This window comes from Callospermophilus lateralis, chromosome 3 (assembly GCF_048772815.1).
Source record: "Callospermophilus lateralis isolate mCalLat2 chromosome 3, mCalLat2.hap1, whole genome shotgun sequence".
Taxonomy (NCBI): domain Eukaryota; kingdom Metazoa; phylum Chordata; class Mammalia; order Rodentia; family Sciuridae; genus Callospermophilus; species Callospermophilus lateralis.
Window position 1 is genome coordinate 82305645 of NC_135307.1, and position 16840 is coordinate 82322484.

General features: G+C 35.6%; 1 protein-coding gene across 2 annotated transcripts in view; it reads right to left on the bottom strand.

Moving 5' to 3' along the window:
* Aqr (aquarius intron-binding spliceosomal factor) overlaps positions 1 to 12556 on the bottom strand; it is a 113650-nt gene extending 101094 nt beyond the window's left edge. For both annotated transcript variants that reach the window (XM_076850517.1, XM_076850518.1), the window contains exons 1-3: positions 12361 to 12556; positions 7700 to 7756; positions 2985 to 3025 (exon numbers count right to left, since the gene is read on the bottom strand). In XM_076850517.1, coding sequence (XP_076706632.1) covers positions 2985 to 3025; positions 7700 to 7756; positions 12361 to 12435 — 173 coding nt within the window. In that variant the 5' untranslated portion in view covers positions 12436 to 12556. The remainder of the gene's footprint in view (positions 1 to 2984; positions 3026 to 7699; positions 7757 to 12360) is intronic.
* Positions 12557 to 16840: the final 4284 nt, after the last annotated feature.

Consider the following 16840-nt stretch of genomic DNA (forward strand, 5'->3'; position numbering starts at 1 on the left):
AAAAAAATGGACTCTTGTCCTACTTAAGAACAGAGTATTGCACAAAAGCCAGAGAATCAGGAGTTAGTACAGTCCTTCCAACTACTGGGAAACATCTTGGGCAAGTTATTAAAACTCCTTGTACTAATTTCCTCATCCCCAACATCAGGATGATAATAGTGTTTTAGGGTTATTGTGGGGATAAATAAGCTACTACATGCAAGGCACTTAGAAACAAGCTGGCACAAAGTTGGCACCGAACACATAACAATTATAACTTTTAATAGTTTACAAACTTGGATACATAAGTTTGCCAAATCTGACAAAGCCAAGAATAGCAAAAATTAGTCAATTATGTAACATATACACATTAATTACATGACTGAGCAAAAATTTTAGGAATTATCGAATTTTGAAAACCTAGAAGTGTTTTTTGTTGTTGTTGTTGTTGTTTACATTATAAGAATTTTAAGAACTAATTGTTATTTCCCAGATGCATTCTGGGAAGTTTAATTATCATATCAAGAGAACCTTGTGGATATATACAGCCTATTTTGATAGCCTACTAATAGGTTAATAAATACATCAAGCCATTTCCCCAATATGGAAGGTACCACATAGCTCAGCAAAACAATTTGCTCAGGCACTAATCTAAAACACTGGTCATTTACATTTTAAACACATACTCTGATTTATGTGTTGATCTTAGTATTCAAAAATGTATATAAGATGAGAAAATGGCTATTAAAAGTGCCATTATAAATCTATGCCAAGTTCCAACAGTAACAGTTAAAGATAATGCAGCCAATGTGGCTTAAAAAAAAAAAAAAAAACCACTGGTAGCTTTTAGTCATTTTACTACAAAAGGTCTTTCAGGAAGAAAATACTAATAGCAAGAATTAAATGCTGGGGAGGGCGGGCGGGCTGGGGTTGTGACTCAGCGGTAGAGTATTCGCCTCGCACATCCAAGACCCTGGGTTCAATCCTCAGCACCACATAAAAATAAATAAGTGAAATAAAGGTATTGTGTCCAATTACAACTAAAAAATAAATATTTAAAAAAAAAAAAAAAAAAGAACTTAAATGGGAGGGAAAAAAAAACTATCCAGTGCAGTGAAAGGTGTGTTATTATAGGGGAAAAAAGCATACACACACATATATACAAACTCTCACTCCTAGAACTTATCTACCTATTCACCTTCAAATCTCCTCAGGCAATTTCATGCACACTCATCCTCAGATGAAGTCCTGTCACATACCTGCTCAAATTCCAAATCTTTAAAGAGGATTTGTCTGATCATTCTATCTAAAATAGAAGCCCGTGTCACTATGCCCTATCTACACTTTAATTCATAGCACTTAATATATCCTACATTATATCTGTGTGTTCCTTCTCTGTCTCCCCACACCCTACCTCCCTCATCTGCTAGAATGTAAATTCCAAGGAGATGACGGTCTCTATGCTGTTGACTGTGGTACTTTCAGCATGGTAATGACAGGTGATACAAAGTAAGCTCAAATCAGTCTTTCCTGAGCTCTACGTCTAGACACCCAACTACTTATTCTACATTTCCATCTGCATGGCTTGAAAATTAAATTCAAGATAACCAAAATGGAACTAATGATCTTCAACCAGTCCCAACCTCAACAACAATGGCATGTCAGCAATGGCACCACTAATCACTCAGTGACTTAAACAAAAACTAAGGGGTCATTTCTCCATTTTCTTCACCCACTGCATCTAACTATCAAGTCTCTTCACTTCTATCTTTCTCAAATTGATGACTTCTTGACTTTCTAACTTTCCTTGCAAGTCCAAGCTATCATTATCTTGAACATGACTACTATAATAATCAAGTAATTTCCTGCCTGTTGCTCCCTCCCAATCTAAATTCTCTTTTTCAAATATCACCATTATATTTACAGCTCTTCACTGGTTTCCTATTGCTTTTCAAATAAAAAACAAAAACCTTAATATAGCCTTTCAACCCACCTACTTCTATAGGCTCACAAATCACCAATTAAAACAAAACAACCAGCTTCCTATTTTGATATTGCCCTAAGTTTGTTTTCAAAATATTTAGCAAAATTTACCTCTTAAGACTCAAACACATTAAAAAAAAAAAATCTGTAGCATCACAACATTAATGTTTCTGTTTCATATTAAAACATTCAGACAATCATCCTTTTAAAATATTGGGCATACATCCATACAGGTGAATATATGGTAAGATACGTTGTTAAATTTAAAAGAAAAATGAATCATAAGAATGGCATGTATAAACCCTTTTGTGTTGGGTAGGGCAGGGAACCAAACAGATATATACACAGATTTTATATATGTACATATATATACATATACACACATAAATTGGGGGTTAAAGGACAGGAAAGAATATTTACTGAAGTTATGTCCTTTTGTATATTGTTCCAAAATAATTTTAAGTGATTCTTCAATTTTTAAAATTCTACTTTTATACATTATATATACATATTATTATTTTGAATGTGTTTTAATTTCGTAATTTTTAAAAACTATTTTTCAGTTGCAGATGGACACCATACCTTTATTTTATTTATTTACTTTTATGTGGTGCTGAGGTTCAAACTCAGTGCCTCACATGTGCTAGGCAAGCGCTCCTCCACTGAGCCACAACCCCAGCCCTTAATTTTATAACTTTAAGAATGATTTTTTGAATATTTTTCAGACATGATATGAAATTAGCATAATGAAATAACCAGAATCTCCGCGTTTACCCTTTCACATTTCCTCAAAAACCAAATAAACTATGGGATTTAATCCATGTAATGTTAGCCAAAAATTAAAAGGCAAAGAAATAATTTATGACTCCATTCCCTTCAGTTTCTCTGGCCACCATCTCCCAATGACCAATGCAGAGAAGGGAGGAAAAAAGTCCAAAGTTCCAATCACAGTTAGAAGCTCAGACAAGCTCCAATTTGGTCCAGTCATAATCCCAATATACAAAAATTAAACTACTTCCTACCTTGACTTGACAATCTCCTTCTCATATATTTCTTCAATAACCTGTTACCAAAATTACAAAAATGTATTAGTATCTCAAACAACTTTTTTTAGACCCTGATAGTTTTCAACCACACAGTGATGCTGTAAATAAAATTGATACAAAATTACAAACTACCACACAGTGTTGCTGTAAGTAACACAGAACATGTACATAATTAATATAAATTCTGACACATGATGAACTTTTAGTAAATGTTATCAGGAGGAGCAAAAGTAATAGTTGTACTAGTAGTAAAAAATTAAATACACACATACAACCACCCAATCTCTACTGTAAAAGACTACATCTTAACAGTACAGAAAGCATTTGTCAAATAAATGTTTGAAGGTGAAAGACATGGAGATTACGGATCAAGCAAGTCTTATTCAATCTAGAGTATTCTCTGTTATTGTTTTTCTTTTATCAACATTCAAACTAAATAATAAAACAAAGGGCATGAATCACTTTAAGTATCAACTTGTAATGAAGTTCTTCTGAATAGGCATACATGGCTTTATCTAGAAGTATCTAGTATGAACTAAAATGATCTGGATATCAGTTGATTTGCTAAAAAGCTTAATCTAATTAGTTTAAACTCAATCTAGTAGTCCCATCAGGATATTTTCATTATTTATGCAAAATTACTCCAAGGACTCCCGGCCCCAACAAATACAAATGTAAAAATACACAGACAAGTTATAAGAAGACAAAGTAAACCTGTTGATAATCAAAAGTAATTAACAGCTGGGCATGGTGGCACACACCTGTAATCCCCAGTGGTTCAAGACACTAAAGCAGGAGGATAGAGAATTCAAAGCTGGCCTCAGCAATGGGCAGGTGCTAAGCAACTCAGTGAAATGAAATATAAAATAGGGCTCTAAATACAATACAAAATAGGGCTAGGGCTGTGGCTCAGTGGTTGAGTGCCGGAGCTCAATCCCCAGTACCCTCCCCCCAACCTGCAAAAAAGTAATTAACATATGCCATGTTTATAGATATTCTACTGATGAAAGGATTACCAGAACAACAAAAATACATTGATAAATTAAATATTTAAGTTCAAATAATGAAATACATTTTAAGTTAAGAGGTTCATATCACAAAGAGTTCCTAAAGCATCATAGTTCAATTTTGTAACAGCAGAACTTAAAAGTTTGAGTCTTCATTACTTGTTTTTTTTTTTTTTTTTTTTTTTTTTTTTTTTTTTTTGTACCAGGGATTGAACTCAAGGGCACTCAACCACTGTGCCACATCCCCAGCCCAATTTTGTATTTTATTAAAGACAGGGTCTCAATGAGTTTCTTAGCACCTCGCCATTGCTGAGGAAGGCTTTGAATTTGTGATCCTCCTGTCTCAGCCTCCTGAGCTGCTGGGATTACCTATGTGCTAGGCTATGCCCAGCCTTCATTACTTGTTTAATCATATGCATTATATCAACAACATTTACTTTATAGAAAGATCTCTTTTATTTTTTTGTTTTGCTTTTCTCTTCTTTTTTTAAATTTTTATTTATTTTTTTAGTCATACATGACAGTAGAATGCATTTTGATATATAATACATACATGGAATGTACATACATCAATCATATTGTCTATTCTATTCTGCTGCCCTTCCTATCCTCCCTACTCCTCCCCTCCTCTCCCATCCTTTCTCTCTATCCAATCTAATGTGACACACTTTTTTTTCTTTTACTCATTACAACATCATATATGTATTCTGTATAACAATGAGGTTCTCCTCCCATCTTCTGTGCAACTCCCCTTCTCCCTCTTTTTCCCTCCCACCTCTCTTCCCTATTAAGTGGTAGTCTTCTTCTCATGCTCTTCCTCCCTATCCCATTTTGAGTCACCCCCCTTCTATCAGAGAAGACATTCAGTATTTGTTTTTTAGGTATTGGCTAACTTCACTTAGCAAAATCTGATCTAATGCCATCCATTTGCCTGCAAATGCCATGATTTCATAATTTTTTAGTGCTGAGTAATATTTCATTGTGTATAAATACCACATTTTTTAATCCATTCATCTGTTGAAGGGCATCTAGGTTGGTTCCACATTCTAGCTATTGTGAATTGTGCTGCTATAAACATTGATGTAGCTGTGTCCCTTTAGTATGTTCTTCTTAAGTCTTTTGGGTATAGTCCGAGAAGGGGAATAGCTGGGTCAAATGGTGGTTCCATTCCCAGTTTTCCAAGGAATCTCCATACTGCTTTCCAAATTGGCTACACCGATTTGCAGTCCCACCAGCAATGTATAAGTGTACGTTTTCCCCTCATCCTCGCCAGCACTTATTGTTATTTGAATTCATAATGGCTGCCATTCTTATTGGAGTGAGATGGTATCTTAGTTTTAATCTGCATTTCTTTGATTGCTAGAGATGGTGAGCATGTTTTCATGTATTTGTTAATTGATTGTATATTCTCTTCTGAGAAGTTTCTGTTCAAGTCCTTGGCCCATTTGTTAATTGGGTTATTTGCTTTTTTGTTGTTTAACTTTTTGAGTTCTTTGTATACTCTAGAGATTAGAGCTCTATCTGATATTTGAGGGGTAAAAATTTGTTCCCAGGGGGTAGGCTCCCTATTCACCTCACATATTATTTCTCTTGCTGAGAAAAAACTTTTTAGTTTGAATTTGTCCCATTTGTTGATTCTTGGTTTTAACTCTTGTGCTATAGGTGTCTTATTAAGAAATTTGGAGCCTACCCCCACATGATGAAGATTGGGACCAACTTTATCTTCTATTAGACGCAGAGTCTCTGGTCTGATTCCTAGCTCCTTGATCCATTTGGAGTTGACTTTTGTGCACGGTGAGAGAAAGGGATTCAATTTCATTCTGTTGCATATGGATTTCCTGTTTTCCCAGCACCTTTTGTTGAAGATGCTATCCTTTCTCCATTGCATGGTTTTAGCACCTTTGTCTAATATAAGGTATTTGTAATTTTGTGGATTTGTCTCTGTGTGCTCTATTTTGTACCATTGGTCTTCCAGCCTGTTTTGGTGCCAGTACCATGCTGTTTCTGTTACTATTGCTCTATAGTATAGTTTAAAATCTGGAATCACGATACCACCAATTTCACTCTTCCTGATTAGAATTACTTTAGCTATTCTGGGTCTCTTGTTTTTCCAGATGAATTTCATGATTGCTTTTTCTATTTCTGCAAGGAATGTCATTGGGATTTTGATGGGAATTGCATTGAATCTGTAAAGCGCTTTTGGTAGTATGCCCATCTTAATAATATTAATTCTACCAATCCATGAGCAAGGTAAATCCTTTCATTTTCTAAGGTCTTCTTCTATTTCTTTTTCAAGATTCTGTTGTATAGCTCTTTCACCTCTTTTGTTAAGTTGATTCCCAGGTATTTTATTCTTTTAAATAATCTATTTTAACAAGAATTAACCCTACAATTAAAAAGTTTTCCTTTCACTTATTCTAAATTGCTAAAATGTTAAGTCCATCCCTTACTAAATATGGGTTCTTAGTCATCTTTTCTTATTTTTTCCAAATTTTTTTATTGGTGCCTTACAGTTGTACATAATCATGGGATATGTAGTTACATATTTGTACCTGCACACAATATAACAATATGATTTAGCAATACAGCAATATCACTCCTCAGCTTAGTCATGTACCTCACTAAACAATTCCCACTCCGTCTTCCATTATTATAGACCTTTATCTCAGTTTATCAGCCTAACAATAAAAAGAGAAAACAATAGACTGTATCCTAAATGAATTACCAAAAAACTTACACAAAAATTTCTGTATATTTATAAAAATATTCATTACATGATCATTTAATCAATTTAAAATAGCCTAAGAATCTATAAACAGGAAAATGTTTAAACAAATAACATATGAAAATTTTTTTAAAGCTAAAAGTAAAAAAAAAAAAAAAAATAACAAAAGGCTATCTCTGGGTACTGACTTTTATTTTCTTATGTGTAACATTTTAATTTTTTTATTTGTTCTAATTAGTTATATGTGATAGTAGAATGCATTTTTACACATCATACATATATGGAGTATAACGTCTCATTCTTCTGGTTATAAATGATGTAGAGTTACACAGGTCATGTAATCATATATGCACATAGGGTAACAGTGTCCAATTCATTCTACTATCATTCTTACTCTCATACTCCCTCCCTTCCCCTCACTCCTCTCTGTCTAGTCCAAAGTATCTCTACTCTTCCCTAGTCACCGCCATGTAACATTTTTATTTTCCAAATTTTCTTTTCTTTTTTTTTTTTTTTTTTAGAATTTTTTAATATTTATTCTTTAGTTATCGGTGGACACAACATCTTTGTTTGTACGTGGTGCTGAGGATCGAACCCGGGCCACACGCATGCCAGGTGAGCGCGCTACCGCTTGAGCCACATCCCCAGCCCTTCCAAATTTTCTAACATAAGTAATTATTAGTTTGATAATCAAAAGCTATATTTTTAGCTTTTTAAAAAATTATGGAGGGCTGGAGTTGTGGCTCAGTGGTAGAGTGCTCGCCTATCATGCACAAGGCACTGGGTTCGATCCTCAGCACCACATAAATGTAAAATAAAGATATTGTGTCCATCTAAAAAAAACTTAAAAATAAATATTAAAAAAAATACAGAAAGCTTTTGTTGAATTAACCATTAAAAAAGAGAAACAAAAAGCATATCTACTCATAAGAAAAGTATTGCAAACCAAAAATTCTTACCTTTATGTCAAAAGGTGATTTTTTCTTGATGTGAGGAGCCCAGTATTTACATGCTAACTGTAAAAGTAAAAATTATAAACAGTAAGTTCATAGATTCATATCACTGTTGAGCTAGAAGACAAAAATCATTTAAGGTAAAGCTGTTTCTTAAAGCAGTACTAGTACTGGGGGGACAGAACAACTCTAAAGGGATAATACAGATACCTGGGTATGCAGGCTAGTAGCATCCTCTACCATAACCCATGAAATGCCAGTAGTGCTGTGCACTGCAATTTGCCATTGTGATTAAAAAAAAAAAAAAAAAAATCAAAACATACCTATACCTCCCTTCAACTAGAACTAAGAAAACTATATGACTAGGTCAAAAACCAGAGTTTAAAAATATAGCTTTATATAATCACTAAACACCCAGACAGATATAAAGAAAATCTTAAAAGAAAACAAAAAACCCTTTAATTTATAAGCTAGTTATTACAGAGAATATAGGAGTTGGTATGTTATATTTCAGCAGTGAGTTTCACTTGGAAATTTAAATTAATATAAATAATCTCTTCAGATACTTAGATGGATTATATAACATCAAAGAAACAACATGTTATTATTTTTTAAAAAACTAAATTACAATCTCTTAGAAAAACAGAAAACTTTGACAAGCATGAAGACTCAATATATTTATAAAAACGTGACTTTGCACAGTGTGTGGCACACTGGAGCCACCTAAATAACGTTTGATGGATAAATGCTGGATGAAAGGATGGATGGACATAAGAAGTAACACCTTACATGTTACCACTTACTTCTCTGAGGCTTTCCTCAATCCTACCTGATAACTCTAACTAACTTCTCTTTGTTTTGTAAATAACTTCATTACAGTCTCATTTTTGCATACTGTGATCATTTGACTGCTTGATTTTCTTCCAGACTTAACCGGAACATTTAGCAAATGGAACCTACATCTTCAATTCTATACTTTAGCACCTAATGGCCAGCATACTTACAGAGCCTCTCAAACAGTTGAGACTCTGAGGAAAAGTCTCTAAAAACAAGATTGCAACTGCCCACTTAAATGCCACTTACCCAAAGTTATCAAACATACTCTAACCTAACACTTTTGTGATATCCTCATTTCCTCCTTCTGGGCATCATACAAACTCAACCATCCTCTCCTTATACCATACCCTTAAGAAAACTGAGTCTAACTTGTTTTAATGGATTCATGAATTTACAAATGTTTTAAATCCTATCTTCTGACTGAAACTGCCTCCAAAACATAGGAATTTGATTAATAATCCAGCAAACGTTTATTAAACATTTGTCCTGTCTCCTTTCTCTGAATTTTTCCTCTTCCTTGGAGTCTAATCTGTGATCTCTCAGATACCACCACTTTCATGTACATCCTGCCTACCCCTAAATTCTCTAGCCACACATAAAAGAAAAACTTACCATTATCAACTTAATATAGCTATGAAAGTACAGATTGTTCAAGATAAACCTTATTGCAAGTCAAAAAGGAAAAAATACAGTAGTATAACAAAATTCAGATCTTTGAATTAAATTTTAACCTCTCAATATCATTTATTAAATAAATAATTAAAAACACTTCTCTGGCTAGATGCTCAGAAATTAGGAGAAAGAAGAGGAGGAGGAGGGGCTGGAGTTGTGGCTCAATGGTAGAGCGCTTGCCTAGCATGTGTGAGACACTGGGTTCAATCCTCAGCACCACATAAAAATAAATAAAATAAAGGTATTGTGTTAATCTACAACTAAAAAAAAAAATTTAAAAAGAGGAAGAGGAGGAGGGAGAAGAAGGAGAGGCAGAGGAGGACCAGGAGGAGGAGAAGTAATTGAGGCCCAAGATGTTCTCCCTATCTTGAAAACCAATTTGTCTACTTCCCTATCTATATTTCAAAGTCCATCTCAAATGGCACTTTCTCAATGAGAAGAATCTCTCTGGAAATTCTTTCCTTAGGCAAATGAAATTATTTTAAATTCTATTCTCAAGGCACTTCCCTCACATCTCTATTCTGGCATTTCTCACATTAAACTAGGACAAGTTCTTTTAAATTTCTTAAAGTCTCCATCTGAAGACTGTGAACTCCCTCAAGACAAGGATCACCTTTCTTTGAAGCCCAGAAGCACCCAAACAATATCTGACAAACATTAGGCATTAATTTTTGCCATCATGGCCCACAATTACCAAGAATCTTCATTCCTTCCACTACATCTTAATGCCATAGTATATTTGTTCATTAAATCACTCATTCATTCAACAAATACTCATCATCACACAACATGTGCCTAGTTAATACAAGACAGTGGAAGCATCTAGGGAATAAAACAGACCTGGTCCCTAGATTCAGTCTTCGCAACCTAATGTAGGATACCATAAAGGTTGTATGTTTATAAACAATGTTCTCTAGGTCATCTAGTCAGTCCTACAGTTTTAAGTATCATGTTAGGTCAATAACTCCCAAAGTGATATTGAAGCCTATCTTACCAATATGTTTTGGACTCACATGCGCAATTGCCTTCTCAGTGCTTTCTTTTCTCTTTTTTTAAAAATATTTATTTACTTGTATATGAACACACAGTATCTTTATTTTTATGTAGTGCTGAGGATTGAACCCAGTACCTCACACATCGAGGCAAGCATTTTACCACTAAGCTAAAGCCTAAGCACCAGTACTTTCAACTACATGTCTAGTAGGCATCTCACACTTAATGTGGCCAGAAAAGAACTCAGGATACTCCCTCACTACAGGTCCTTTCCCAGGTACCCCCAAATGTCCAAACCATTCACCCACTTGTTCAAACTCTTAATTTTTTCCCCCTGATCCACAAATTGTTATTAAGTACTACTATCTTTAGCTTCAGAATATAACCAGTCTACTTCAATCTTAATTAGCAAGGACTCCATTTATCTAGACTACTCATTGGTATCCCTCTTACTAATTTTGCTTCCTCATCCTCACCCAATTTCCACACTTTAGGGTGATTTTTCAAAAACATTATTATCAGATTGCAATTAAAATACTACAACATTTAGAATAAAATCCAAACTTCTTACTCAGTCTCCAAACGGGGTATGATCTGGTCTCCACATACTACTCTGTTCTCTCTGGTACCATTCTCCTCTAACTTATGTTCCAGCCACCCTAAACTCCTTCACAATCACACCTTAAGGCATTTGCACTTGCTATTCCCTGGGCTGTTTCCTTGCTCTTCCTAAAACCGGCTCCTTCTTTTGCAGTCAGATGTTAACTCAAATGTTACTTTAGAAGATTTTTCTGATTGCCTTTTATACATCCCACACCAGTCACTGTCATAACACCCTAGCAAGTTTTCTTCAGAGCCCTTATCAATGTCTGAAACTACACTGTCCATTATTTGGCATTATTCTCTATAATGTGAGCTCCAGGAGAGCAGGAGAGCAGAAAACTAATAAATTACATTCATTGCAAAAACAAAAACAAAAACAAAACAGGTATATGGGGGAATGGGGGCTCTGATGTAGTTTAAAACATCAGAAAAAGCCTCTCTAAAATAGTGTAGAAAGGTGAGAATAAATAAAGAAATATGGGATAAACTAAGGATTTTAGCCAGAGAAAACAATATCAAAATGCCAGGAAGTGAAAGATACCATGGCACATTCAAATAACTGCAGTTCAATATGGCTAAGACACAAAGAAGAAAATGAACACATAAGCACAACTCAGATTATGCAATGCTTTGAAGGATTAGTCATTATTCTAAAGGCAAGTAGAACAGTTTAAGAATTTTAAGAAGGTAAGTGATATATTTGCACCTGTGTAAAAATCACTCTGAACCAGCTGGAGGGGAAAAAGAGGAAAGGCCAGGTGACAAATTAGGGTGCCCTGATTCAGGCAAAAAAAAAAAAAAAAAAAAAAAAATGGTGGCCTGGTTTAGGGTGACAGAGATGTAGAAAAGACAGACTTAAAAGATATTTAGAATTTAGATATGTGGAGATGAAGGGAAAGTGAGAACGCAAATGAATTTCAGGCTTCTGCTATGGAAAAATCTACTGAGATAGGGAGCAGAGAAGGAAGCAGGTGGGCTTAAAACTTCTGTACTGAGCCACTTACACTCTTACCTAATTCCCAAGTAACTAATAAGGATTAGAAATGCTGGGTTTTCCTCTTCAAAGCCAACTAGGGCTAACAATGCGCAAAGTAAGTAGGTTTTAAATGAATGTATTCCAACGACTGGATTACTCTCTTCATAGATGGAGCTACTTGGAGCAAGTGTCTTATCAGATTATTGTCATTCTGCTCAGGACCAAGAAAAAGCCTATGCCTCCAACTCAGTCCAGTTCTATGCTATAAAGTTTTCTTCACATTTTCAGACTGAAATGTTCCTTCTTCTCCGAATCTACTGCTCCTGTGATAAACTCCAAAACCAGCAAAATCCACATAGTAGCTTAGTCGCTGTCTTTCCTGGACAGTGTACTCCTCGAGGCAGGGTGGCGTCTTTCACCAAGGCATTCCTCACAACTAGCAGAGACTAAGTAGAACGACTTGAATGAATGAACTGACCAATGAATGCCTTCAGGTGTTCCCAATCCAGAAGAAAATCCCACCCCTAGGTCTCGGGGTCTCGCACGTCCTTATCCCCTCACAAACCCCAAACTTGCCCGAGCTCACCTGGGTCACGAACTCCGCATTGATCTGGGACACCGTAGGGGCTACGATTTTCTTTGGCTGTGCAGGGGCCGCCATCGCCACACTCTCCTTCCACTCCGGTAGCAAAGGGCCCGGAGGGGACTCCAGTGCACCTCGCAGAAGAAGCTGCAGCACCTAGTCTCCCGATGAAGAACCCGCCGATCCGGAAATCTTCAGCCCTCAGTCCCACACGGAACCCGTAGAGCGGTGCATGCGCCGCTCCGGAAGCGAAACAAAATGGGGCGGGATTTCAATACCAGTGTTAAGTCTGAGCTAGAGAGCCAATGGCTTCAACCTCCCCGGAACACGCCCCCCAATGGGCAGCAGAGAAAAAACACCAGCGCTCAGGATTGGGGTCACAGGGAGAAGCCAGGCTGGCTGATGGTGTTGGATGGGGGTTCTTTTGAGGTTAATGAGAGGTAGAGGTCAAGGAATCGGGATTTTTTTTTTCAGTCTTAAAGAAATCTGTGATGTAAAAAATACACTGGAAATCGGAGACTTTAACTTTCTTATTTTATGTAGCTATGGGTTGACATAAAATAAACTGCACTTATAGTGTGAAATTTTGACATAATTATACATCCATGAAGCCATCACTAGAATCACATAACTTCTTTAGGAAAACATCTGTTCAGATTTTTGTTTGCAAATACAATACCCTTAAAGTTTCCTACCTAACATCCATCTCAGGCAACCACTGATCCTCTATTACTAATTTGCTTTTTGCAGAATTTTATATAAATTAAATATTGCAGTATGTGCCTTTTTTCCTTCTTTCACTCAATGAAATGATTTTGGAATTCATCCAGTTGTTGCATGTAATTCTTTTTTATTACTGAAAAATATTTCATTTTCCAGACATACTACAGTTGGTTAATTTGTTAATTCTTCTATGAGCATTTGTGTATAATTTTTTTTATGGAGACATGTATTTCCTCTTAAGAATCTAGGAGTGAAATGGTTAGAACATATCAGAAGTGTATGTTTAACTTTTTAAGACTCTTCCAGCTTTCTAAATAGTTGTATACCAGGAGCATGTGAGATTTCAGTTTCTTCTCATCCTCACCAATGTTAAAATTTTAATCTATTTTAATAGGTATGTGATGTATCTCATTATGGGTTTAATTTGCATTGCCCTAATGAGTAGTACTGTTGAACATGTTTTCATGTGCTTAGTTACTATTCATATAACTTCTTTAGGAAAGCATCTGTTCAGATTTTTGTTTTTAAATTGGATTACTTGTTTTCTTATTCCTAAGTTTGTATAACCCCATCACATACAAATTTACATACAAATATTTATCTCTAGTAAACTCTCCTGGATAAATAACAGGCAGGAAACTGGTAACACTATTGCCTACAAGGAGGAAGAACTGGGAGAAAGGGGAAACAGGAGTAGGGATGGCGAATTTTATACTTTATACCCTTTTGTTACTTTTGAATTTTGTAATACATACCCTGTTCAAAAGTGAACAGTGTGAAAGAAGAAACAAATATCAGTTGGTCTGAAGATTAAACTAAATGTATAATGTATATTCCTTTTTTCCTCTACATTCTATTGTGTAAGTTGTAAGAGATAAAAATTTGCATAACACTTTAAAAGCAACAATATTTTGAATGATTATTGACATTTTGTTTCCAAATGTAGTGTCTGACACAGTGAAACAAAATCGTTCAGCACTTTAATGATGAATATTGACACATAAATAATGTTTTGACAATCAGAAGCTGCAAGAATTGTATTTATATAATGTGTTATAGTTACAGCATATAGTTAAGCCTGCTGGAAGTATGTTAGTGAGCAATAGGCTTGAGGGTTAAAAGCTTTCAAGTCTAGGGAAAGGAAACTATCTTCATTGCTGAGCACAATGAGAAAAAAAATGAAAAAAAAAGTAATTTATTGGAAATTACTTTTGGGAGAATGTTCAGTGGTATATCAGATAGGTTGGAGTAGGTCACCTGGGGATAGGAATACAAACTGGGCAACTATTGCAAATCTAAGGCTAAAGAACAGTGACTAAATTTGGTTCTGGCAATAAAAATGAAAAGGGAAAAATAAATGTGGAAAACACTAGGAAAATAAGAAGTAGTGATCCTTATCTAAGCAGTTGAAAGAACCGTGGATCATATGTAGCTTTCTTGTGATTTGTGTGAATAGTAATCCTCCCTGTCAGTGGTTGGTTCAGAAATGTGCTTCTGCAGCAATTCTGTTAGATGAAAGGTGAGGTTTTTGTAGGCTTCCGAGAAAATTGTTGCTTGCTCTTGCTGTTTCCAGGTCTACTCACTTCCTACCCCACTCTACTTCTCATTATAAACAAAGCATCCTAAAACTAGGGTAATAAAGGAAAACGGCCTATCATTGTGAAAGAGCAGACAGAAGGAAGCAGAATCAATTCAATAGCTCTAAGGCTAACCTCATCAGTGAAATTCAAGCCATTCAAACCAATAAAGGTCCTTACTACTAAAGAAGTTTGTATCAGGTGTTTTGTCACTTGCAGCCAAAGGCATCATAACTGAATAGGGAATACATGGGGGGAAAATGTTTGAGGTAGAGGGAAAGAAACCAATGGAGAGGGGAAAACTAGATACCAGGAAAAAAGAAGGACCTCTTAATGAAGTTCCTAACAGGGGGCAAGGAAGAAAGATGGATGAACATTTATTCTGAGAAAAATGTCAAGAAAGATTGTAGGAGTAAAAAATAAAGAGATCTGTGAGTGAAGAGGAGACAACTTAGAATACATATTGGATTGGCTTTTATATCAGCACAAGAGAAGGCAAACTCATCCTCTGAAAGCGAATAAAAGATCTAAGTCACAGATTTTAAGAGGATAGGCCTCTTGGTCCATCAGCCACATAAACACCACTTCCTTCAGAGCTGGCTTCATGCTCCTGACACACCCAGCACCTTCCAGAGGCCAGGCTGGGCATCTGTGTCCACAATGTTTCCTGCTCCAAGACACAGACCACAAAGAGTCCAATGCCCTCCTGGTCCCCTCTTACACTTCTGCCACTAGATTCCCACGGTGAACTCCACAGGCCAGCCTTTTCCCCTCCATTCATGCCCATATGCCTAGTCATTTTATACCATTGTATAAATATATAAATATAATATGTGAAGACATCTTAGTCTTTATTTTTGAAACAATTTTTAGGCTTGTTCCAGGGATCTCTGTGCTGCTTGTACTGTATTGACTTTTTGTCAAAAAGAGAAAATTAAAAATAAATAGAAGCAAAAGTTTTGTAATTATTGTTTCATTCTCTTATTTCTTTTAGTATACTTAATATATACCTGAGGGCCTATTGTTGGCCAAACCCCTTATTAAGCCCTCTAAAACATTTTTTAAAATGCATTTTGTTGCTTTCCAGAACCATGTAATTCATCACAGTAGTTCTCAATGTGCAGTTTCATGACAGCAATAGCTAACCTGTGTAAAAACAAACTCCTGGACCCCAACCCAAATACTAAATCAAAAACTCGGAGAGTATAGCCCAGTAATTGTGCTTTTAATAAGGCCAATGCACACTGAAGTTTAGAACTAATGTGTAATGGGAGATCAACTGACAACAGAGTTGCTATAGTTTGGATATGGAATGTTCCTAAAGGCCCATGTGGTAAAGGCTTGGTCCTAAGCTTAGGACTGTTGGAAGTTAGTGGAAACCTTTAAGAAACGGGGCCTATGGGAAGTTTTAGGTAATTGGGTTGTGCCCTTTTAAGGGGATTATGGGACATGGGTTTCTTGCTCTCTACATTTCTAAGTCAGCTTGGGGTGAATTTGCTTCACCATGTGTACTGCTTCACCAGAGGCCCCAACATTTTCGCAATTGACCATGGACTGTCTTCGAAATTGTGCCAAAATAAAATTTCCCTTTGTTAAAGCCGAATATATCACATATTTTGTTACAGTAATGAAAAGCCAATAAAAGATTTATGACAAATAGTAGTGGAAGCACAAGGAATAGAGTGCCTGGGTAAATCAGAAAGGCTCCCAGAGGTAGAATTTACTCAAACTTCAAAGGATCAGTAGACACCTGCCTATGTAGATACAAAATATTTATATTCCACTTAATACCACTGTCATTTCTTTACCATTATGTGCTCATTTTTCTTAGTGCTAATAGAATTCTAGCATTACCCCTGAAATTCTACTCTTTTAATTGGCAAGACAAATGGCAAGATAGGGATTAACTGTTCTTTCCTTCTCTGAAGCTTCTAAAAAGCAGATACCATTCTGCATCACAAAACAGTCTCTGCAAATGTTATTCCTAACAAAGGATTTTTGTAATACTCAGACTTCAAAGACCATTGCTACTTTCTATAAATATCTGTAATTCTAACTGGTTGTTTTATGTAACATGTATGTTGAAATTTGTTTTCTGTAAGTGAGTTTTAAGCACTTGTTTTCTCCCATATTTGTGGAATGAAAGAAAAAAAGAATAAAACCTAAGTTTCTTCTTTGGACAG